The 26,088-nt window shown below is 39.8% G+C and overlaps 1 protein-coding gene and 1 pseudogene across 4 annotated transcripts in view; both read right to left on the bottom strand.

Annotated features, from left to right (window-relative positions):
- The window catches only part of FRAS1 (Fraser extracellular matrix complex subunit 1), a 532,476-nt gene that overhangs the window by 57,612 nt on the left and 448,776 nt on the right, over window positions 1-26,088 (bottom strand). For all 4 annotated transcript variants that reach the window (XM_049885934.1, XM_049885933.1, XM_049885936.1 and 1 more), the window contains 10 exons: window positions 25,130-25,280; window positions 23,811-23,970; window positions 21,348-21,516; window positions 17,688-17,934; window positions 15,253-15,597; window positions 13,348-13,508; window positions 12,785-12,932; window positions 7,277-7,482; window positions 2,819-2,975; window positions 278-478 (listed from right to left, as the gene is read on the bottom strand). In XM_049885934.1, the coding sequence (XP_049741891.1) occupies window positions 278-478; window positions 2,819-2,975; window positions 7,277-7,482; window positions 12,785-12,932; window positions 13,348-13,508; window positions 15,253-15,597; window positions 17,688-17,934; window positions 21,348-21,516; window positions 23,811-23,970; window positions 25,130-25,280 (1,945 nt within the window). The remainder of the gene's footprint in view (window positions 1-277; window positions 479-2,818; window positions 2,976-7,276; window positions 7,483-12,784; window positions 12,933-13,347; window positions 13,509-15,252; window positions 15,598-17,687; window positions 17,935-21,347; window positions 21,517-23,810; window positions 23,971-25,129; window positions 25,281-26,088) is intronic.
- LOC126077037 (cytochrome c oxidase subunit 5B, mitochondrial-like) lies at window positions 10,364-10,779 on the bottom strand (annotated as a pseudogene).

Consider the following 26,088-nt stretch of genomic DNA (forward strand, 5'->3'; position numbering starts at 1 on the left):
TCAACCAAATCACAGGCTGACAAAACAAGACTTTTAAGTGAGCCAAAATGCCCAGGATGTTCTGAAGTAAGGGACTTAATTTCTCTTTTTCCATGCTATTTTTACTAATTAAAATTTTTAAAGACTCCTACAATCTCAAATGGGTGCTTAAGAGATCCTTATACCATTGGAGCTACTGTTTTCTTCTCTCATTTCTCTGTTCATTCTTTTCTTCGAATACAAGCTATTTGCCTCTCTATTAGGTAAAACACACATATTGGGGTTGCTGTTCAATTACCAGGACTGAACTTCAACACTCGGCTCTTTGGGTAATAATCCACACCAGACTGGGCAGACCCGTCCCGCGTGCTACAGCGAATCTTGGAGGTCCTGTTCTGATCACCTCTGCGGATCACCTTGATGTTCAGAATAGCAGTGGAATCTGGCCCCGCCGGTTCCCGAACCTGGTATGCAGCTTCTTCAAACTCAATGGTGGGGGCTAAGGAAACACAGGAAAACAAGAGTAAGTTAGAATAGCACAAAGGACCTAGGCTCCCATGAAAATGCTTTACCACTACAAGAGGGCATTTTTCACATTAGTTAACAATGCAGAGGCAAAATGGCTTGCAGTCATAAAAATCAATCAGTATTTACCCCTAAGCCAACTTTGGGGAAAAAAAAAAATTATTTGTGATCCTGTAGGAGTTATTCCTTACCTGTTTCTTATTAAAAACAATATAGTTGGGGAAATATTTTGGGGACTTTTGAAATGCACGACTCTCAAGATTCCACCTTAGCATTATGGCTCATGGAATGTTTTTAAATTTGCACAATTTATCAAGAGGCACAGGAGGCCCTTGATAAATATCTATGGACTGATTGCAGGAACCAGCTCCTTTCAATTGCGGATTTTGGATTTCTGAGCTTTATATATATCTCTTATATGCTACTTAAATTTACCAAATTTACCTTTCAATTCTGGGCTTGTTGGATGCCCCCTTCCAGTGTGCACCATCCCCCGACCCCCCGCTTAGTTTTTCCTAACTTCTCACAGGGTATTCAGGTAAAAATGATACTTATTAATGATAACTCAGGTATCCAAGATTTCCTAATGCCATCTGGTCTGAGGCACAATTCTCAATGTTAGAAAATGATTAATATGTTGTTTTTATATATATTTAAAAAAATGGCCAAATAATGCCTTCTTTTCTATTATATACTCATGGGGAGGGCAAGGTGGTGGCTGTGGAGAGAGTGAGATACAAAGATGAGAAAATTGAGAGCAATACCATTTTATTTTATACCATTTGTAGTATATTATAGGAGTCCCTGGGTGGCGCAAATGGTTAGGCACTCAACTACTAGCCAAAAGGCTGGCGATTCAAACCCACCCAGAGATGCCCCAAAAGACAGTCCTGGTGATCTGCTTCCAAAAGGTCACAGCTTTGAAAACCCTATGGAGAGAGTTCTGCTCTTTTCACATGGGGTTGCTGTGAGTTGGAATTGATTTGATGGCAAAAAAACAAAAATAGTATATTAGAGAATATTTGTGGACAGTTCTAGAGTTTGTATGTTCAATTCCCTTTTTCTCAGAAAGTCAATTCTTTCTAATTATACAAGATAAGCTGCATTTGAAATTTTTTAGTTTTCAATATGAAAGCTCTTTGAAACTCCGCAGAGTCACTGTAACATGATGAGAATTACTTCTCTGAGCCTCAGCCACTGGGTTTTCGGTGTGACTAGGAGAGGTTCACTTTAGGACCTGAACCCAAGTTTGCTTGGGTAAATGACTAATTCAGCTTCATGGCTGGCGTTTCTTGTTTTGCCCAGTGTCCAAGTTAGTCCCTGATTATATATTAGAAACCCTAGAAGTCTTATTGCCTCTCATGGTGGTTAAATGTATGGATTCTAGAATTCGATAAAATAAAGTCCAAATCCAGCTTTGCTGCTTATAACTGTGTAACTTAAGAGTGCAAATTTTGTAATTTTTCTGAGGTTCAGTTTCTTCACTTATAACACAGAGATAGTAACACCTCTCTCACGGGTTACTGTCAGGATGAAATGAAATGAGATAAAATGCTTAGCACAGTTCTTAGTATATAGTAAGTATTCAGTAAAAAATTATTACTTTTGTAATAGGATTATCTATTCAGTCATTAAAATACCTATTTTAATAAAACAATTATGTCCCAATTTGGGAGTCCTGGTGGCATAGTGATTAAGAGCTCTAGCTGCTAACCAAAAGGTTGGCAGTTTGAGTCCTCCAGTTACTTCTTGGAAACCCTATGGGGCAGTTCTACCCTGTCCTATAGGGTACTATCAGTCAGAATTGACTCGATGGCAATGAGTTTTGGGTTTTTTGGCCCCAATTTAAAACAGGTTTCATTTTCTCTGGTGTCTGGGTCACTCTTTGATAACATCTAACTATAGAAGTTAATTTTTTTTTTTTTAGGTTAGTAGGCTGAATCAATGAGAGAAGAAGAAAACTGAGAAATTAGAGTTGTCTAAAAAGCTGACAGTCTTTTAAATCATTCATTGGATTCAACAGATTCTGATCATATCTTAATCTTATTCCTGAACTACGGTGACTTAAATAGTTTTTATTCTCTGTCTTAACATCTTCCTCCTAGCTTTTAACTACAACCAGTCCTTATCTCTTGGCAGTATGGTAGAGAATAATGAGATTAAAAATACCTATAAATTTATTTATTGGAGCACTGTACAGGGTGAACGTTTGCTACCAACATTTTATATGAATAGTCAGAGATTGTTACTGGTAGGTACTTTTATTACACTTTGATCTTTTAAAACACCTGTAACAGGCACTTTCTTCTCTTACCATCTTCATCATTGGATATGGTGATGGTGGCCATGCTATTCTTTCCAACTCTTGCTCCACTCCAGTGGTTTCCAAGAGGATGGCCAAGGATGACCCTGAACTGTTCCTCTGGCTCAAATATGGAGTCATCATGGATATAGACAGTACAGTTCTTTACCTAGAGCCAACGGCATAAGAGAGATTAAAATTTCCAGTGAGATATCAATAACTTGGTTGGTTTTCCTAGAAAATTATATTTTTTTCTTTGAAGCATCAGAGTTGACACAAATATAAAAGAAACCAAACAATTTCATCCATAAAATACAATGTTTAAATCTATTATTTCATGCCTGAATGGAAACTACCTATATAAAAAAAAAAATACGGAGTCTCATATTACAATATTCTAAACTATCTTGAATTATTAGCCTTTAACCCTGTTGCCGTCGAGTCAATATGGGGAAAAAAAAAGATCAATAAAACAATCCATTAAAACCATCTGCAGAGCATTGGCGGGCTTTCCCACATTTTTCCTAGGCTGATCAATATATTTGCACATGTTACGATAGGTAGATTTCTGATGACAGAGGTTTAACATATTGATTAGATTTCCAGGAGAGCTGAACAATGGTCCTTTTCTTTGGATAAAAATTTATTTGGATAATTATTGAATAGTCTTATAATGAACTCAGAAAGGCTTCATATTAGGCTAAAGACACCTTTAAATGCTGAAGAACTCTCAGATCTGCTGCCCAACACTGTCTCACGTGAAGACTTCTGAGCAATGAAAGTCTGAGTGCACAATTCAAATCCCTGTTTGATGAAAAAAACAAAAACAAAAAACCAAGCACCTCTCAAACAGAATATTCTCTACTAAAGACTGTGTTTTCAGAAAATGTAAAATAAGGTCACAACATTGTAGATGACAGAGCAGTCTCAATAGTGAATTCATGTGATATGAAGTGGGATATTTTAGTGGGAATATTTTAAATCTGCTATCTTATTGTTTTGCTTTGTCTTTTAACCAAGAATGAAGAGCTTTATTTAAAAAGGCTTTATTCAAAAACGTATTTCTCAACGGAACAATTATATAAATAGTTTTTATTCCCAAATAGCCATGAAATAAAAAAGAAACAAACATATTAAAAAAAAAAACAAAAACAGAATAGAATAGAATTAATAACGCTTTCCAAAGAAACAACAGTAATGAGGCTCCAACCAGCTAACAGTGTCTGCGTCTACAACCAGCTAAAGGAATGACCAGCTGTGCTGCAGGCTTTAGCAAGGGAAAAGTCTTGAGCTCACTACCACTCAAAAAAAAATGTACAGTAAAACCTGCAAAAGCTGGAACCTGTGTAAGGCAGAAACCTGTCGGAGAAGGAAAACTCCAATGTTTTCCACTAAAATGAACGATCTACTATCTATTGTATCAGAAAGGATACTTGGGTAGAGAGGAGTTTCTCTCGCACTTCCTGTTGGTGTTAGCTGCAATGGAGTCAGCCCCCAACTCATGGTGACCCCGTGCACAATGGAGGGAACTGCTGCCTGGCTTCATCGTCCCCATGACTGGTTGTGGGTTGGACCACTGTAATTCATGGGGTTTTCAATGGCTGATTTTTTTGGAAGTAGATTGCCAGGTCTTTCTTCCTAGTACTTCTTAGTCTAGAAGCTCTGCTGAAACCTATTCAGCACCACAGCAACACACAAGCCTCCGACGACAGACAGGTGTAGCTGTGCATGAGATGCACCGGCCAGGAATCAAATCTGGGTCTCCTTCGTGAAAGGTGGGAATTCTACCACTGAAGCACCAATGCCTCCTTCCCAAACTTCCCTATAAACATACATATGTGGTCTGCTAACCTGGTGTTAAGTCCCTAAAGAAAGTTCTGCTCTTTTTTTTTTTTTCTATCACATCTTTCTTACATTAAGAACTTTATGGGAAGCATAATTTAACACCAACTCTTCAGGAGATTAAAAAAAAATACAGACATTCTAGTGAATGACAAGTTCCAAAGACTTACTGCTTAGCAAGCTAAAGAAAATGAAGATTCTGAAAATGTGCTTAGGAATGAATGATGATAGATTGTCATGTAGGTAACATACAGATTATTTGGCTGTATTTTATTTATACTTGTGTTAAGTTATAAATTATGTCTTGGATAGGCAGAGAATCCTTGTTTGAGCTTAAATACAGACATGTGGACTCAAAGCTAAAGATCTTATCTGTTGTATTTGTGTGTGTTTTAATATATGTTTCAACCTGCCACTAGTAAAAGTCCCATAAAATATATAACTAAGACAGAGACTTTATGAGTCATGAATGTGTAAAAGACAGTCTCAGAGAAGGAATGCTATCACCTTTTTATTTTTTTGGTAGTAAAGATGAACATGGGAGGAATCTGAGGTGACCTGGGATAGGTAAGGTCTTCTTATGCTAAACTTCAAAAGGATTAATAATAAGGCAAAACTTTGATGCCTTTGATTGTATCAGAATTGAAGATTTCTGTTCAACTAAGAACACCACTTGTAAGGTTTCCACTGGCTAATTGCACTGGGCAAATCTACTGCAAAAGACCTCTAAAGGATTAAAAAGCAAAGATCTCACAATATCTAAAACTGGCAAGGGATTAATAATTGGAATATATAAGAAACTGCCGAGAAAACAACAACAAAGAGATAACACAATAGGATAAAGAGCAGATGATAAAAATAATAAATTTACCCAAGAGGAGACCTAATAAGCTAACAAGCATATAAAGTAGTAGTGATAGAAGAAATGCAAATTAAAATAAGATGTAACTTAATCCATATTAAAAAAAAAAAAAAATCAAACCCATTGCCATTAAGTCGATTCTGACTCATAGTGACCCTACAGGACAGAGTAAACTGCCCCATAGAGTTTCCAAGGAGTGGCTGGTGGATTTGAACTGCTGTTTTTGGTTAGCAGATGTAGCTCTTAACCACTTCTCCACCAGGGTTTCCTAATCCGTATTAAAAAAAAAAAAAATACATATTAGATAGCAAAAATAAAAAAAGATAACGTTAAATGTTAGAGAGGGTGGAGGGCGTAGGGATACAGCAACCCTCACACACTGCTAATGAGAGTGTAGACTGGTATAGCCATACGCGTGCCCTATGGCCTAGTAATTGTACTCCTGAGTACATACACAAAGAATTTTCTCTGAGGTCTGTAGGTAGACTTGTATGAGGATGTGCACTGTAGCGTTACTGGTGTTGGTAGAACATTAGGAGGTTACTGGGTACTATTCCTGAGGTTCCTCGCTGTCTGTCATTGAGAATGGAGAGGTAAAATGTAGTAGATGCACACCATGAAATATTTTACCACAGTTGGAAGCAACAGATTAGATATACACATAAATTATACATTCAGATCTTAAAACATACTGCTTATTAAAATAGTAAAAGACTGGAAAAAATATAACACAGCATCATTTATTTAAATTAATAATCATACACACAAAACAACAAATATTTTTCAGAAACAAATACAATTAGGGATACACATTAAGCACAACAGAATGATGGCTCTGAGGTGAGGAAGAGAATGTGGCTGGGAGAATACAAGTAAAATAGAATGAATAAATAAATAAGAGAAGGGTCTTGCACTGACGAATGAGGACAGTGTCCCTTGAACCAAAAGCAGTTGCTATTGAGTCTATTTGCCTCATGGTGATCCCTGTGTGTCAGAGTAGAACTGTGCTCCATAGGGTTTTCGGTAACTGAATTTTTGGCAAGCAGATTGTCAGGCTTTTCCTCCAAGGCATCTCTGGTTGGACTCGAACGTCCAACCTGTTCTGGTTAGCAGCTGAATGTATTAACCATTTGCACTACTCAAGGTGTATGATTAACTCAGTCATCTGTAACTCAGGTCCAAAAAGGGAGAAATATGATTTTCATCCTAGATATGTTGTTAGCATGCACCGAGGTTGTAGGCTTTGATTTTGAAGCAGCCATATTTAATGACTGGAGTTCCTCAGGATTTCCAGTGTCCTCATGTGTGCTGGGAACAGGGTACCTCTCTGACTTGAATCTGCTCAACATCTACCTATTTGTTCCTAGACTACAATGAATGTTGCCTTGGGTTAGTTGCCCAGGTATTAGAGAACAGCTTCCTCCTCCTCTAAGTTACACTAGTGGGAGGTGTTTGTCTCTAACACGGTTTCAGGTTAAGAGCAACCTTCCCTTATTTGAGTCCTTTATGTTCCCAAAATGCTACATGTCATCTAAACTTCTAGCTCAACCCATGTTATACATACTTGGTTGTTACATTGTTTTGGGGGTGAAAGTAGGAGACAAAGAAGACAGCCATATGGAATAGATGATATTATTAAAAATATTATCAGTAAGTAAGAAAATTCCTGGAATGTTCAGAATTTGTTGAAATTACTTCATCATGAACAAATAAAGGTATCAAGGAAGAAGAGAATCCCATCTCTCTACCACCAGGAATCTACTTACTTTCTCCCCTTTCAGAAACGTAATCCGTGAAGAGTCTGAATTTCTTCTCTCTTCAAAGTCCTCCATGACCTGAGCTGAATGGCCCTGAGTATAGCACCTCACAGATGACTCATAGCTCAGGTCCCCACTCCGAATGATAGGAATGCGTAGGACACCCTCCTTCTCCTTCACTAGGAGCAAATCCTTGGCAAACTGCATGCTGGGCACTAGATGAGCAGACAGAAAAACATCATTAGTGTTTACAGAGAGGCCACAGCTCTTGGGTCGTCATCAGCCACTCGGCAGGAGGGCTCCATCCAGGGCCTAGCAGGCTGGCAAATCACAGGGGAATGCGGGCTTCAAGGACTAGTTATTGCTCTCAGGGGACTGCTTCCACTATGATTGTGGTTTCAATGAAATAGAATAAATCAATTTCGCACTCTTAGCTTCAGTGTGGGGTCACCATCTCAAAGGTCTATAGATACCAGGCAGACGATGCAAGTGAAGAAATGGTCTAGATATAAGAAAAATTTTGATACAGAGTTGGGTACCCAAAACAGTTCACTTTCCTCCTAAGGCTACAAGAAGGAAAACCGCAGTGCAAGGCTGATAGATAAATGGTCACTCACGTCAGGCCAGGGAGATGATAGGGAAGAGCGGGGGTATTGGTAAAGATGAGAGAGCATGCTCTGTCTCAGGGCGGACTGCTTCTCAGCTACAGTCTTTTGTCGCCAGATCTTATTTTCAAAAGAAGCCAGAGAGCTGATTTTTATGTAATATCTCCTAAATTTTAAACTAGCAACCAATTAAAATAGTAAAAAGAAATTCCATACAGGCCAAAATTATTTGGGCCAAACAAAACAGGTCTGGGGACTGAATTTAGTTAGTGAGCTCCCAGTTTGTGACCACAGCTTTAGAGTTACCTCTTCTTTTTTTTTTTTTTTACTCACATGTCCTCATTTGCATTTAGAGAGGAACCATACCCAAACTGTGATTAAAAACAAGGGCTTTGGAGTAAACAAACCTAACCTTCCATCCCAGCTCTGCTACTTATTAACTGTATGACATAGGGCAAGTTACTCAAAGACTTTCTGAGCCATGCTTTTCTCACACACGCACACACACACAAAATATTAATAAATTCCTCATGGAATTGTTGAGAGGATTGAAATTAATGAGATAATGTATGCAGGGTACTCAACACAGTATCTGGCACATAGCAGGTACTCAAATTCTGGGAACAAGTATTACATTACAGTTTGTGTTTGCCCCTTAACCCCTGAATTCTTATTACGAAGGACTGCTTTATGGCCTTACTTCCTAAAATGACTACTGTAACGTTCTGCATAAGATGTGTCCCCTTTAAAGACCAATATTTTGCTGATTGCTGGTTACTAACTTCTTCATGAACAATGTGGTGAAGTAGCTTCTCCATTCCTATGTCACAGCCTTCTCAGGCAGAACCAGTCTTTGGGGTTGCAGGAAGCTGATCCTAAAGCTGTGTCTTAGTTGTCTAGTACTGCTATAACAGAAATACCACAAATGGGCAGCTTTAACAAACAGGAATGTATTTTTTCACAGTTTAGGAAGCTAGAAGCCTGAATTCAGGGTGCCGGCTCTAGGGGAAGGCTTTCTCTCTCTGTTGGCTCTGGAAGAAAGTACCTGTCTCTTGGAGCTTCTAATCCTGGGCTATTTTCATGTGGCTTGGTATCTCTCTTCCACCAGCTCTGCTTCTCACTTCTTTGTTTAATCTCTTTCATATCTTAAGAGAGACTGACTTAAGACACATCCTATACTAATACTGTATCATTAACATTATAAAAAAAATTTCACTACTGTGATCTTTAAGGTTGTGTGTCAACTTGGCTGGGCCATGATTCTCAGTGGTTTGGCAGTTATGATATAGTCTGGCAGTTATGTAATGATGTGATCACCTTCATGATGAGATTTGATATGATGTGATCACCTCTATGATGAGATTTGCTGTGAGCAGTCAATCAGCTGAGGGGGAGTTTCCTTTGTGGTGTGGCCTGCATCCAATATAGGTGGGTTTTCTGGCAAGGCTTCACGGCTTTTGCTAGCTCTGGATACTGCAGCTGGCTCCTGTTCGCCTGACCTCTGGTTCTTGGGACTCAAGCTAGCAGCTTACCTGCCATCTTTTGTGCCAGTCTTGGAATGTGTCACTTTCTGCAGCCTGTGAGCCAGAGTCCTGCTGTCTGACCTGCCGATCTTGAGTCCGCCAGCCCTGCAGCTATGTTAGTTGGAAGAAGGCTCCAGCCTGACCCAGAGCCTCTACAACTGCATAAGCAATTCCCTTGATATAAATCTGTATATATATTTATATGCTTTACTGGTTTTACTTCTCCAGAGAACCCAGTATAAGACAATTACCAAATGGGATTATAACCACAAATACAGGGGTTAGATTTACAACACGTATTTATTCAGCCCATGACAAGCTGAAATCACCCATTTCCTGCAATTCGCCCCCCTCTTTGCCCCCATATACCTGCCAAACCTAAAAGGGAAGAACAGGAAGGGGTGGATAAGCACCCAAGCATCCTGCTAAGTCTTAGGTGTTGTCAGTATGTGGAAAGCTCTGTTTGCTTCTAACCTGACTGCGGCACAAAACTATTGGCATTAGCAAAAAGTAAAACAAACACAACAGAAGATACCTCTTAAAAGAACACCACACCTAAAAGAAAATCAGCAGCCTTGGCATTAGGCCCTGCATGTCAACTAGTTAGGGACCTGCCATCTGGCAAAATAGCCTTTGCCATTAATAGGTGGGGGGGCAGCAGTGACATCACCTATCCCTAGGAGGACAAGAAGAAAGCTTGTTGCCAGGTGGAAAGCAACACAAGCAAGGGCGCTTTTCCGCTCATGGCAGACCAGCTCGAGCTTTAGATTGGTTGTTCTTGATGCCTTGACAGACATCAAGTAAGATGAGAAAGTCAAAGGTGAAAGTGGTAATGATTAGTTTTTTTCATATATTAATCTACCCAAAATGCCTCTTGAGCTATAAAAGAATCTATTTTTCCTTTTTTGGAGAAGGAGCCAATGCAATAATGGCTAGTCTTTATTGGAAAGAAAAAAACTTTACACCACTTTTCGAGTGAGTTGGTGCAGGCGCTCAGTGGGCTAACTGGCAGGGCACCAGCTGGTAATGGGTTCCACAGTTATGGCATTGGTGGGCCTTGCCTTTGTGCAGCCAGAGTCAGGTGACAGCACTGTTGTCCTCTTCACAGACGCAGTCCACTGTTAACTTGTTGATAATGGAGGGGAATAAACTAGGGTCTTCCTTGGTGCCTGCAGTTGCCTTTGGAGGAAGCATACTGCATGGATCCAGTTCTTTCCATGCAGCCATCATGACTTCCCTCTCCAGCCCTGTTGCCTGCTCATCATTAGTAGGTATACCAACCTCCAGATGCCATCAAGAACACAGCCGTGACTCCATTGGGCCTGCAGGCCCCCACGGCCTGTGTGGCCAGTGCTGTAGCTCTGTGAAGTAACTCTGAAGCCATAACCCATTTTTCCTCTTTAACAAGACATTAATCCTATCTCTGATCCCTATCTCAAAAAGAAAGGAAAAAAAAAAAAAAAAAAAAGGAAGAGAGAGAAAGGGGAGGGAGTGGGTACTTCTGGGATTGCCTGATACAGAACAGCCCCTACCTTTAAGAAGCTCTTAGCCCTGGCCTGGAGACCATAATTTTGGGGGACACCTAGGTCAATTGGCATAACAAAGTTTATTAAGAAAATGTTCTGCATCCCACTTTGGTGAGGGGTATCTGGATCTTAAATGCTGGCAAGCGGCCATCTAAGATACATCAATGGGTCCCAACCTACCTGGAGCAAAGGAGAATGAAGAACACCAAAGACACAAGGAAAATATGAGCTCAAGGGACAGAAAGGGCCACATAAACCAGAGACTCCATCAGCCTGAGACCAGAAGAACCAGATGATGACTGGCTACCAACAATGACCTCCCTGACAGGGAACACAACAGAACTCCATGATGGAGAAGGAGAAAAGTCGGATACAGAACTCAGATTCTAGTAAAAAGACCAGACTTAACAGTATGACTGAGACTGGAGGGACCCCAGAAGACATGGCCCTCGGGCTCTCTGTTAGCTCAAAACTAAAACCATTCCTGAAGCCAACTCTTCAGACAAAGATTAGACTGAATTATAAGATATAAAATGATAGTTAAGAAGAGTGTGCTTCTTAGCTCAAGTAGATATATGAGACTAAATGGCCTGTCTGGAGGCAAGATGAAAAGGCAGAAAGGGACAGCAGTGGGTTGAATGGACACAGGAAATACAGGGTGGAAAGGAGAAGTGTGCTGTCACATTAGAGGGAAAGCAATTGGGGTCGCATAACAATGTGTGTAAAAATTTTTGTATGAGAAACTAACTTAGACTGTAAACTTTCACTTAAAGCACAATAATAAATTAATTAAAAAAAACAAAAAGAAAAAAAGATTCCATTTTGGATATGTGTGCACACACACACACAGGCATACACATAGATTTTCTTTGAAGGATACACACAAAAACTAAATAAAGTCATTGTTTACAGGGAGGACGAGATCTTCCTGCTTTACGTGCAAGATTTGACTCAATCTTCTCCACACAACTCTTGAATCCAATAACTTCAAATTTCATCAGTTCGTCCCAGATCTGTCCTTTCTAGCTCATCCGCATGTTACTTCAGTTAGGTCTTCATGATCTATTGCTTTATTGCTCCAATGACTTCCTAAATGGTCTTCTGTCCAGATCTCTTGAGCAGTGAGTGATATTTTGTTCATATACTTGTGTCTAGTTATGACTGCACATCATCTACAGTGCTGCCAGAATTATTTTCCTAAAACAAAAATCATACCGCTCCTCTACTTACAAGCATCAATTGTTCCCCTTTGCTTATAGATCCCTTAGGCTGGAAAAGAAAATCTCTTAGAACTTGACTCCAACCTGTCTTTCCATTTCATTCCCTTCTGTTCACTCCCTGCCATGCTTAAAGCAAAACCAGGCCTCTCACTGTTTCCCAATATGAATCTTTCAAAACTTTTTACTTTGTATATACTGTATCTCTCCATTATCCATTGAATAAACTCCTATCAGACCTGAAGATTCTGCTTAAATATCATCTGTTAGAATCTTCTATGATTCTAACATACATAGTTACTGTTCAGTCCCCTCTACTTTGACAGTACTAGATTTATAGCACTATTAGGGTGTTTATCACAATATATTCTAAGTTTTCTGTGTAAGGGTCTGATTTCAAAATTAGACATTGAGCTTCTTGAGGAGAGGGCCAAAGGCTTATATACCTCTATATACCTACCAGAGTACCAGAAACATAAATGATTTTCTCTTTCTCATATTTATATATGTAACCATACACATACACATGCACGCACACATATTTTTTGAATAAAAGTGTGAATGAGTTCCAATGTCATATACATAGAAGTTAAGGGAAAAATAGAAAAAGAGTCCGATTCACCAGCTGGCACCCTCAATCCCTTACCGTCCTGGAAGGTATCATTAATTGCAATGACAGCCTGGAAGGGTTTGGTCAGTTCGGCCCCTTGTGCTGAGCTGAGGAAAACCACAAATGTCTCCAGTCCTTCAATTACTGGGTATTGAGCGTCATCCAAGATAGTCAAAGTGCAATACTAGAAGAAAAATTAAAGCAAACTTTAGAGAGGACCCAACATCCATTTGCCACTGGGTAGTCGCAAAGGGAACAACTTGCCTTTCTTTGGTGGTCTTAAAGCAAGTTCTCCTAATCCATAAAATGATCATCTCTCTATTGCCCTAGCCCCTCCAGGAGTTTTGTTTCTAGGTACTTATACCAAACAAGTGCAGTTTCTACCCTAAATCGGTGGTACAAGTTATTTGATGCTGAAAATGTCACCTGGATAGTTTGTAGACTATCCCCCTTACTAGTTTGTTTTCAAGAAAGGGAAGATAGTAACATAGCAAGGCGTGTTTAGAGTCCTGAAGAAAGTTTGGAAAGGAGACTAAAGACAACATTAACAGACCCACCCAACCTTATGACTTCATGGACCCTTGATCCTATGTACTCACCTGTTCAGTGTCACCAGGCCTGAATTCTACTTTCCTAGAGCTGGGAACATAGTCAACTCCTGGAGTGGCGGAAGCTGGGTCTGAGGGTCGTGTTGCACACCACACAGATGTGAAGGTTGAAAGGTCAGTACCATGTCGGATAACTGGAATCTTCACTGTGCCTGAATTGACATTAACAAAGATTTTGGGGGTCAACCCTGAGTCCGAAAATCAGTGGGTTTCTCAGTACAATATTCTTCCTCATAGCGGAGCAATAGTTTTAGCCCACTGCTCCTCTGTCGCCTCTGAGGAAGGCTGAGAGGTGTCACTACCCCTCATTTTACAGACACTAAGATCAAGAGCAGACCCAGAGAAGGGCCTCATGGAGGTGGTACTGGAGAGATAGCCCTTAGGGCAAAAGAGTTTTGTGGTTTCATAAAAGAGACTGTTCACAGAGGAAGAACGATGAACTTGGGAGGGAGGTTCATTGAAAAACATCTCAAACCTATTTAGGGAGAAGGAACTCAGAGAGGAGGGCCTCAGGGACAAGCAAGAAAATAGTCAATTAAGGAAGAACCAGCTAGGGAACTCTGTGGGGCCTGAAGCCGAATGCTCCTAATTAAATGTTTCTAACTGGGTTGATTTCCCTATTTTATCCTAGTGGTACACACATCATTACTTAAACCGTATGTGCTTATTGCTTATCTTAGGAATGAAGCTCATCTCCTAGTCTACTGTAACATCACACATTATAGTGTTCTAATTATGTATATGTAGATTTTTACTATTTTCGTAATCAAGATCAGAAAGAAACTACATGAAAAGTCCACCAACCATCACCTTTCTCTAGTCAATATACTGTGAGATGATCTGCAGTCATGGCTGGGGATTTGGTGTATGAGAAAAGAAATGTAGAGTAGAAAGGACACCATGCTCAGTAAAATAGAGGGTCAGTGAAAAAGAAGAAGACCCTCAATGAGGTGGATTGACCCAGTGGCTATAACAATGGGCTCAAACATAGCAATGATTGTGAGGATGGTGCAGGACTGGGCAGTGTTTCTGTTGTGCATAGGGTCACAACCAACTCAACAGGCACCTAACAACAACAGAAAGATCTGGGCTCTAATCCCAGCTCTGCTAGTATATTAACTGCTTGATCTTTGATTATTTATTTAACCCTTCTGGGCTTCCATTTGCTTTTGTATATGTTATCTTTTCAACAGAAGATTAAATAAGAATGCATGGAATGCCCATGGCATGGTGCCTGGTATACAGGAAGTACTTAAAAATATTAATTCCCATTATGTCTCATTAACCCTTAAAAGAGGTAAAAGACATTGATCTGGCTCAAGATCTGTAGGTACTCGGCATAGCTGCTGATACTTCTGCCAGCAGTATGTCTGCTAGTAGTAGGCAGAGGACTTCGAGGTTCTTACAGATGATGGAGTCACAATAAGGAAGGAGCCTGGGTGTCTGAAATACCATATGAAAGACATCTTTCCACCAACTGCTTTGGACTGTTATATATTAAGATAACCCTCCATAGGGTTAAGACACTGAAACTTTGGAGTTTCAGCAGCTAGCGGTACCCTAAATAACACACCTCCAACCTCAGTAATTCAAATTCATTTTCCTCATGAGTCAAAATACTTAGTACCACGCCCTCCCTCTGGGCTACAGAGGATCAACTAATGAAGCTCTAAGCCTCATTAACCAGTTCTCTGCCATCAATAACTGGACAAAGAAAAATGAAATGCCCCTACATTTCACACCTTTCATTCTTGGTTCTGATGCTTCAGATCAACAACAGCGCCATTGACAAATAGCGTTCTCAATATTTTAAGGGCATTCTCAAATTTAAGGAGGAAACTGTTCAAGAACCGTATCAGGACATGGTGATAGAACCCCAGAGATGCTGTCCATTACCTGCATCCTCGCTGACAGTGAACGCTGTGTTGCCCAGGGAAACAGTGGAGGCATCATTGGGACCACTAATGAGCACCTTGGCTGATGCAAGCCTTCCAATGCGGGCATTGTCAGAAGCATCTGCCAGGGCAATTTCAAATTCTTCCTCCTCTTCATACTCACTGTCATCAATGAGCATGACATCACAGGTTGACATGGTGACACCAGGCCCAAATATCACCCGGCTCTCAGCAGACTTCCCTCTAGATTTAAAATCAGAGCCTGATTCTAGAGCATAGAGGCTGCTTCCCATAGCTGACTTCGGGATGGTGTAGCAAACTGCAGATACAATGCTGCTCGAATCTCCTGAAATGCAAATGGTAAGAAAACCAAGGCATTTGAATGAGCACTTCTTAAATTTTAAAATCCTTGGTAATTTACAGAGCTTAATCCTCTCTGACGCAGTCCTTCACTATTTCTGTTGAAACTCTGACACAAAACCTTCTTGAAGTTTCTTTTAAGCCTGTGGTATAAACCACTTGAGGATTTAATATACCCCCAGATACTTTGCCAAACGACTCAAAATGGATTTCCTATTCTGTAAATTTTGTGCTCTGTTAATTCACAAGAGTCATTGCCCACCATCTAAGACCACAGCGGGTGGAAGATAAGAGACATATTTGGTACTTTAAGAAGCAAAGTAATTGTGTCCTGAAGGTAGTGCTATGAGCACAGTTCACTGCCTTTCTGAATAAACTTTTGCATTTTAATTCCCAAAGAGAAACAAGCTTTTTTTTTTTTTTTTTTTAAAGACAAAGCAAAATAAAACCCTCATTTCTGTACAAATGACTTTGTTAGTGCTGCCATTTCCCTCAGTGATACTCTGTGCTGGGCCTGGCTTGCTGGCCCAGAGCAATCAGTGGGGTGTGCTTGTTTTCCAAGTAGCATCACCAAGGTTTTGTGCTATTTACAGTGTTTATTACATGAATCCCCAGTCAGCAGACTCAATAAAGAGATGTGACATCATCATTTACGGTCACGTTGTGGCTTTGAATAGGGATTTAATTTCCATGTGTTTTAAAGCCTCGATATTGTATAATCATAAATCCATACGATCTTTGTTTTGATGTTCAACCCCCCAAGAACTGATGTTCCCACATGCAGTTTATTTCTTGTCTGAGCTCTCTATAGGGTACTTGCATAAGGAAATTTTTTAACACATTTTCTTCTAAGAACTAAGGTGAAAATGGTAAGCCAGTCCTTACAAACTATAACTTCCCTCCTTGGCCAAGGCTACTGAATTTTTTATGTATTGGGTGATTGACTAAGAATACTGAGTTCATGAATAATTTGGAAGTCTAAAGTCTAAAGTCATCTAGTCCAATTTAAGAGTAAATGGGGGTTGTAACAAGTTAACTAGGAAGAGAAGCCTTCTGATAGTACTAACTATGGCTAGGATCATTATGAGAACAGTTTATGATGGACGTCACTACCATATTTTGAGTCATACATTATCCTGCCAATCTCTCCTGAAAGCCCTGGTAAAATTGTAGGTGGGGGGCATACTCTTTCCTAGACAGAAAAACTGAGGTAGAGTAGGGTTTTTTTTTCTTCCTAGTGCCTCTGTCCGTGTTTGGTATTAGGTCTTAGGAACAGGGTCCTAAACTATATGCAGAGTAGCTCCCTGAGAGAGGCTAGCTCAGCATTTCCCCAAAGCAGGCAAACAGAGAACACTAGTTTTGGCAAATCAATACTCAAGAGAACAAAGGCTTCTACCATAAAATAAGCCTGAACCTTTAGAGAGTTCCAGCTTACAGTGACATATTAAAAGTTCCGTGCAGTGTCACAAACTCTGTTTAGTAGTTAATCAGATTTACTGTAGAAAACAAAGCAAGATTTCCCACCTCTCTTCTTTCCCCCTCCCCCACCTCCCACAAACTAGATGAATTTACTTCCCTGGGAGGATTTAAACAAGATAAGAATTTAACTCAAGAAGTAGACAAGGATCCCACTGCCAAGAGAGCTATGACTGAAGTGACTGAGTCCATGTTCCTGCTCCAAAGCTATGATTTCAGTTTCCACGCTCCAACTCTTACACAACGGCAAATTATTCCTGTTCGGTACTGAAGTCCAATAGCTCTCAGCTATTACAGCTGTACAGAATAATGATTAAGACTTCAGACTCTGGAGCCAGACTGCCTGGGTTGAAATCCCAGTTCCATTCACCTTACTAAGCACGTGACCATGAGCAAGTTACTAAACCATTAATGCATGAGTTTCTATTTGTAAAATTGGGATCACAACACATCATAGGGATTGTTCTATGGATTAAATGAATTAACATATATACTTATAACACATAAGTTAATGTGATATATAAGCACTTGGTACATAAGAGGGGCACAATAAATGTTAACCATTATTATAGGTCATTGTCATCTTTGGCATCAACAGACCTTTTCTTTCTATAGGTGCAAAAAGGAAACCAGCACTCTCGTTGACCCGGTAGGTTTTCTTATCAAACTCTAAGGTAGGCTCGTCCTCAGTGTCATTGATAATGACCTTTGCCTGGGTGAATTCCCCTAATAAGGCATATGCTGGCATGCTGAGCTCCACTGTGAAACTCTCGATGTTCTCAAACACATCATCATCATTGATGACGATGGTGCAGGACTTGGTGTCCTCTCGTTCATCAAACTGCACCTGTCACAAAGGAAACAACAATGAGCTAAGCTGTGCGTCAGCTTCTCCTGCTTTGTTTCCCCAGAGCATCATGGGAAAACAGAATCCAGATCTGGTAGGCAGAGCACCAGATGAAATAGCTGTTTCTTCCAGCCCCAACTTTCTGCTCTATCACCTGGAACACTTGTTCACCTATTCCTATTCCTCGTCTGTAAATCAGGGGCTGATTGTTTCTATATGGACATACAGAAAAAAGACATCTAGCATTTGGTGACTGTAGGAAGATACATGTAAGTAGCTATTTATACCCCATTTTATTAATTCACTTGGGACAGCAATAGTCATCCTTTGATTACTCAGTTCCCCTTCTATTTGTTCCAAGTTAAACTGGAAAGATCTCTGAATTTGGACTGTCAAGTTCTGGCCTCAAGTCCTTGTTCTGTTACTTTCAAGTTGTATGTCCCGAAGTAAGGATATGAAACTTTTTAAATGTCAAATTCCTCATCTGCTAAATAATAGTACTCTTACTTCACATCCTTATAGGAGGACTAAAAGAGGAAATGTATAATGAAATCACTGAACTAATACAATACATTATAACTAATACCACCGCCATATTACTTGTGCAAACAAAATTGACACAGAATCTCAGTGTACTGAATGATGAACTTGAATTCACAGAAAGTTACATTATAAACAAGCCAGACTGAATTTTAACTTATATTTGGCTAAATCCTTTTACCATTAAAATGGGCTAGATCTATCATGTGAACAGATTTATCCTGGTACAAAACAGAGAAATACTTTTAGGAAACTTACACGGATTTATCCCGGTTTTACTTTGTGTAAAAAAAAGAAAGAAAGAAAAAGGTAAAACTTTGAATGAGTCCAGGGCTATAGACTTGCCCCAAACTGAAAAGGCAACAGGCCTGACTGCACTTTGTGTAAACGTAGACAACTAAAGCACATGCAAAAATAGTCATAAACATCTAGAGGCACACAAATCAGGAGACACATGATTTTCATCAAACAGAAAGTTATTATTATATATCTAATCAACTAATTAAGTTTTACTAAGCCCCACATTTCAAAACATACCCCCTCCCATCCCCACAATGAAACATTCAACAGATCTGTATTTAGAATCTAGAATACACTGCCTTTGGAAAACACAAAGACATACGCTGTCCCATCATTTTGCTGAAAGACTCTTTAGAGCATCCATTCTTTTCTAATTTCTCATTTAAACTGGATATAAGAGGCCTTAGCTTAGTCCAGTAGTAATGTCTCAAAGGACTGCACCTACTTCTTTTTACAGAGACTTGTCTTGCCATAAGAATAATTACATCATTTCAAAACTAACATTTCATAAATACAAAGGCATTGTGCCATATATAAACCCATCGACGTTGAGTCGATTCTGACTCATAGCAACCCTATAGGACAGAGCAGAATTGCCCCATAGAGTTTCCAAGGAGCACCTGGTGGATTTGAACTGATGATCTTTTGGTTAGAAGCCATAGCTCTTAACCACTATGCCACCAGGGTTTCTAATATATAAACAAACCAAAACCAAACCCAGTGCCATCAAGTCAGTTCCGACTCATAGCAACTCTATAGGACAGAGTAGAACTGCCCCACAGAGTTTCCAAGGAGTGCCTGGTGGATTTGAACTGCTGACCCTTTGATTCGCAGCCATAGCACTTAACTACTATGCCACCAGGGTTTCCTTCCAATATACAGAAGATGACATATACATGGCACCCTGCTGTAAAGCAGTTTACTATTTAAGTCCCATCCATTCTCTCATGCTTTTACTTTCTCCTTTTTTTCTCCCTTTTACACTCTGACTCTACCACTGGTACAGAGATTACTTGCATATTTAAATCTCTATCCCAGAACTCCTCTCTGCACTCCCTACACATGCTTACACACACATATTTACACATGTGTGTGTATGTATGTACACTATGTATGTGATACACACACACATATGTACATTAAAAAAATAAATAAATAAACCTGAAAATGCCAAAACCTGTGTGAGGTGGAAACCTGTTAGAGAAGGGAAACTCAAATATTTTTCACTAAAACAATTATATCAGACTAATAAATATTTTCTGAAAGCCGGAAATTGCAAGATGTGGATGGAATCAGAAAATTGATATTGCAACCTGAATACGAAGAAGTGCAGGTGCGAAAGCCAGAAATAGTTCCAAGAAGTAAAAGTAAAAGTGAACTATTTTACCCATATCTTTGTTTGAATAGTACATGTACGTAACTGTATGTAATTTGAATAAACATGCAAATCATAACAAACTGGTTCAGTTTCTTTGCCAGTCCTATAAAATCGAAAAGAAATATATTCTAGGTGTTTATGAGGTAGGATTCTTAATAGACAGCAACAGAAATGTTGTAAGACTGCAAAGACCCTTCAAAGGCAGAAAACTTGCGAGACCTGGAAAAGCAAGGCAGTCCCATCGAGTAGGTTTCACTGTACGTGTGTGTGTGTGTGTGTGTATGTATATGTGTTTATGTATATATATAAACCAAAACCAAACCCATTGCCATTGAGTTGATTTCGACTTACAGTGACACGAACCTATAAGACAGAATAGAAATGCCCCACAGGGTTTCCAAGGAATGACTGGTGGATTCGAACTGCTGACCTTTTGGTTAGCAGCTGAGCTCTTAACCACTGTGCCACGAGGGTTCCTATATATATATATACACACACACACACAAACACACATACATATACATACATATATACACATATGTAAATACATATAGATATATATGCACGTGTGTGCATGCATGTGTGTGTGTCAATTTGTTTGTCTCTAAGCCATCTAGATTTAACATGTCCAAAGCAAAATCATGATCACCCTCTCACCAAACTTGTTCCTCTTATGTATGGTGTCTCCTCTTAACAAGAAGCATCACCATCCATCTCTCCTTCCTACCCTATATTTACCCCACTGCTAAATCTCATCAATTTTACCTCTTAACCATCTGTTGAATCCATCCATTTGTCTCTATCTTCACTTTATCATTCAAGTTCATCATCTCTCACTTGACCTGTTCCAAGAGCTGCCCAACTGGTCTCCCTACAGTCTCTTGTTCCTTCCTTCAGGTAAAGGAGGTGAGGGGAGAAGAAGCACCAGGATACCAAAGGCTTAGGGTACAACATGATGCCTTAAAGACTTTTGGTCATGAAGTATATCCTACCAACATGTAAAGATTACAAAGCTAGACCACCACCTAAGTCTTCCCAGTTAAACTGTAGCTGGGGATTAGATGGACTGTGAGGAAAGAAGTACGTAGGAAGAAAACAATGGAAAGGGAAGTGGGGTAAAAAGAAGTGGAAAGGTGCCACAACAGCCTAGAGCCTGCCCAGAAGTTCTGGTACAGGAGGGTACTCCCTCACCTACCTGGCCAGCATACTCCACGTAGTCCTGCTGCCCAGGATGGGAGCTGACTCTGGAGCTGGAACTAGCAGTGCCCTGCTCGGTACGACACAGGACGATGGCGTACTGATTTAGGTTCCCCGTTCTCTGTACTGTGATGCTGACAGACCCCGCCTTCTCGCTGACATTGTAGCTAGAAGCACACAAAAAGATAGTTTCTGAATATCTGCCCCATGACTGCGAAGAAACTGCTTGTTTAATGCTTGCCTTTTCTGTTTGGCCATTGGTGTGAGGCAGTTCAGAGAACAGGAAGGTTGGTTCCTTTAAGAAGCCGGGTTATAAATGAAGGGAACATGCTCAACTGGAAGAGTCACAAAATTAAGTGAAAAGGAAGTTGTAAATGCAGAATGCCGTATGCCTCGTTTTTGAAAAAGAGCTGAGTGTCATTTAGAAGATGGACACCACAGATGAGCCACGAACTTTAGATTTCAGGACATGAAGAAATTATAAACAATTTCTCCCTGGTGTGGTAGAATAATTAGAACAGGTCATGGGTTTTCTGACAAGGCTGCTGCTCAGAAGGCAATTAATGACTTTACTCAGGTGAGAATTGACTGGGCCGGATTTTGTGGGAAGTGTGTAACTGAGCCAGGACAGTGCCAGTAGTAAGAAAATGTTACTTAGGCCTAGATAGCAAAGGTCTTTAGATAAATGGAGCTTTATGACAGTGGGGACTGATGGGATTACCTTAGCTGGCTGGTAGGAATTTCTATTGCTTTTGCAAAGTAGGCAACAAACTCTTCATGTGCTAATAATTAATACAAATTATGTAGGTTTAGAAAAGCCACAAGTAAGTGGAGCACATTCTGGTCTTTGCCTGGCCTTATTGCTGTGAGGGTTGCAGGCCATGAGCCTCTGAGAAATAAGTCCTCAGTGCAAACTTTGGGGCCCTCTATACAATTTTAGTCCATTAAACATTAGAGGGTTGGCCAAAACAGAAAAAAGATCAGCTGTATTTAATTTATTTAATTTTGATCTCTCCCTGGCTTTCTTCCTTGACCTATTGGTTGTTGAATAGTGTATCATTTAATTTCCACATAATTGTGTTTTTTCCAGTTTTCCTCCTGTTAATTTCTAGTTTCATTTCCGTGTGGTTGGAGAAGATACTTTGTATGGTTTCAATATTGTAAAATTTATTAACACCTATTCTGTGGTCATTTTTTATTTTGAAGGAGATAAAACCTTCAAAAAAAAAACGTTTTGAATTACCTACAACGAAAGGTAATTAACAACAAAAGATTACATATCTAAAGCTTGAGATTTTTGCTCTGATTCTCCAAGTATGTGTAAGAGCGAAAGAACCTATGTCTGAAGCACATGAAACCAAGCCCTCCCCCGATATGAAAAGTTCCAATTTTCATCTGAATTATCACAGAATTGATTTCTTAAAATGGTGAGTCTCTGAAGTGTAGATTTAAAGAATTATTACTCTCCCCAGAAAATTATAATCGTTGCTGGGCTTAAACCTATATAAAATCAGCAGTGTGCTTGCCCATGTTTACCAGTTAGGGCCTCTCCATTTGCCTAACTCCCCAAAGAGACTAAGAAAGCATCTTAGAGAGTTGTCTACATTAAGCTATGAATTTACCTCTAAACCTGTATGATGCAGTGAAAACCAGAGGAGCTAAGAGAGCATGTAAGCTTAACAGGGAGAATACAGATTGAAGGTGAAGGTATTATTATTATGTCCCAGTGTTTATTTTTAGAACTTGAATATATTGTTTATTTTCCTCATCAGTTCTACTGGATTATCTTTTAAATCTTGAAGACAGAAGCCAGAATACTTATATTAGAGGCAGTAAAGCACAGTGCTTAAGACCATGGGTTCTGGATCATTGGGCTTAAATCCTGGTTTTATTGCTTATTAGCTATGTGACCTTGGGCAACTTACTCAACCTTTTTCTGTCTCTATTGCTTTGTTTCTGTGGGATAACAATGGTTCTCATCTCATAACTGCAAAGATTAACAAGATGATATATGTTGGATACCTAATACCAACCAAAACCCAAACCTGTTGCCACTGAGTTGATTCCAGCTAGCTCATAGAGATCCTATAGGACAGAGTAAAACTGCCCCATAGGGTTTCCAAGGAGCAGCTGGTGAATTCAAACTGCTGACCTTTTGGTTAGCAGCTGTAGCTGTTAACCACTGTACCCCCACGGCTCGGGGTACCTAATACAATGCCTGGTATGTGCAGTATTCAATAAATATTGTTGCAATTATTATTTTTATTATTGTTATTGCCACCATCATCATCATTACCACTACCATCATCATCATTACCACTACCATCATCATTACCACTACCGTCATCATCACCACCACCAGCATCATCAGATAACTACAGCTGACCCCCAGGGTGCTTCATGTTTATTTCTCCTGCTGCCCAATTCATTTTTCAAGAATAAAACACAACAACACTTGTACCTGGTATATTTAAAGCTGATGAGGGACCACTGAATATGGAAGACATTGTCGCTGACCACATTAGGTTTACTGTCTTTCACCAGAAACTGAAAACTATCCATCATCTCATGGATCTTCTCCTCATGCAACACATAACGAATCAACCCCAGGTTCACATCCTCTGTGGGGAAAAAAGACTCACTGAATTAACTCGGGGGTGTCAAGACAGCCTCACAGATTCCCACACCAACACACCCAATTTATTCTTCTATTGGGTTACAGACAGAACTCCTTTTCCTAAGTACAAAAAATATAAAAGTCCTAAAAATAAATGTTTCTGCCAGATTTTAAAATAAAATCCTGTAGCTGTGTGTAACAAAAGACCTGTCTTTATACAGAGAGTACCCTTGTGTTGTAGAATGGGAATTCCAGGATCTTGGCAGAGAAGTATTTCAGTAAATGTCTGTCAAATATTTAAAGGCAAATCTGAGAGAGCTGACAGTGAAAAACCTATGACCCTATCTGTATATATCTGCTCACATTCAGCCCTAATTCCTTCTAAAGAAGGTTCTGTACACAAGACACAGCCTGTACCCAAGGCACAGCCATATGGGACCTAAGAGAGAATACAAGATTGAAGATGGGGAGCAAAAAGTAAATATGGAGCATGGATTTTAAGATGCAACTTTGCAATGACTGCTCTCTATCAGGTCCATCATCAAACGAAGTCTAGAAGACTCTGCCAAGGTTAAAAAAAAAAAAAAAAAGGCTAAAACACAAAACTGTTTGTTTGATGTGATTCAAAACAGGAAAATGTTTCTGTTGTGCAAACTATACATGCTGGTTTTAATTTCTTTGCTAAACTTGTAAAAAAAAATCCATAACCCTCATGGCATAAAAAATAAACCTCACAGGATGACAGATCTTCCATAAAGTCTTTTTTCTTCCTTCCTTTCTTTTTAAAGAAAACACAGCAGTATCATGTGATCCTGTCTAGACAATCTGGTCAAAACATAAAGCAACAGGGAGCTGAGGAAGCATGGTAAAGATGTATTTTTCTTTGTTATAGTTCAGCATTACCAGTTGCTGTGGTCGATTTGAACTCATGGTGACCCTATGTGGTCAGAATAGAACTATACTCCATAGGGTTTTCTGTAACAGGAAAAAAATCCAGAGAAGTAAAATTCAAAAGTTGGATGGTTCCATACTAAAGGACCTATTTGTTTGGAAATCGATTACTTGAGGTAAGTAGGTGGAAGTGGCTGTGAGAAAGACCCAGAAGGTTGGGAGAGTGGCATGAGAATGGATTCCTCCTATATTTCGGTTCCCAAAGTCCCCACCCTGGGTGAAAAGAGCAACAGCTGTGCCAGGCTGAAGCTTATTCTCCACATAGCCATGCTTGGGGCCCATCGTCATCTCATAGACAAGCTGTGAGTCCTCCGTGTCTGGGTCCATGGTCAGCAGTTCCTTCTTGGTGATCAGGTTGGTTGCCTGGAATAGAAACACATTAAATTTAACTCCTGAGGTGGGAATAAAGAAGGAGCAGGACCCTCTGACTCAGATTTAATTCAGTTCAACAATGATTTACTGAATGCCTACTGCATGGGGAACTCTATTAGGCTTGGAGGGGCTACAAGGATAGAAACCATCTCAGCCTCTGCCATCAAGACACCATGCTTTATTGGGAAAGAAAGGCTCAGGAACAAGGAAATTATGGCTAGTGCCACAATGGGAGATACAAAGAGTGCTATACAGTTTGGGGGACAGGGCAAGATTAATCCCATCTAGAGTTAGGGACAAGGAGCCCTGCTGGCACAGTGGTTAAAGTACTTGGTTGCTAACTGAAAAGGTCAGCGGTTTGAACCCACCAGCCACTCCTCAGGAGAAGGACGAGGAAGTCTGCTTCCAAAAAGACTACATCCTTGGAAACCCTGTGGAGCACTTCTACTCTGTCCTATAGGGTCACTATGAGTTGGAATAGACTTGACAGCAGTGGGTTTGGTTTTGGTTTTGGGTTTGGATTTGGGGAGAGAGGAATTTTGGAGGGAGGTGAGATTTGAGTTTAGCCTTGAAAGAAGGTTAGAACTTTGAAAGAATGATACAGGGAAGATGTTCACTTTATACCTTATAGGAGTCAGTTCCAACGCTTGAAATGGGGTAAGATATTAAATACACTCTATCTCATTATTGTCTAAATCTACTGGCTAAACCTTAATTCGCTCACTCATTCATTCATTCAACAAAGGAATGAAGGGGGCGGTCAATAGCATTAAGTATTACTAGGTCTAGTAGAGGGTGT

Source organism: Elephas maximus, chromosome 5 (genome assembly GCF_024166365.1).
Source record: "Elephas maximus indicus isolate mEleMax1 chromosome 5, mEleMax1 primary haplotype, whole genome shotgun sequence".
NCBI classification, from domain to species: domain Eukaryota; kingdom Metazoa; phylum Chordata; class Mammalia; order Proboscidea; family Elephantidae; genus Elephas; species Elephas maximus.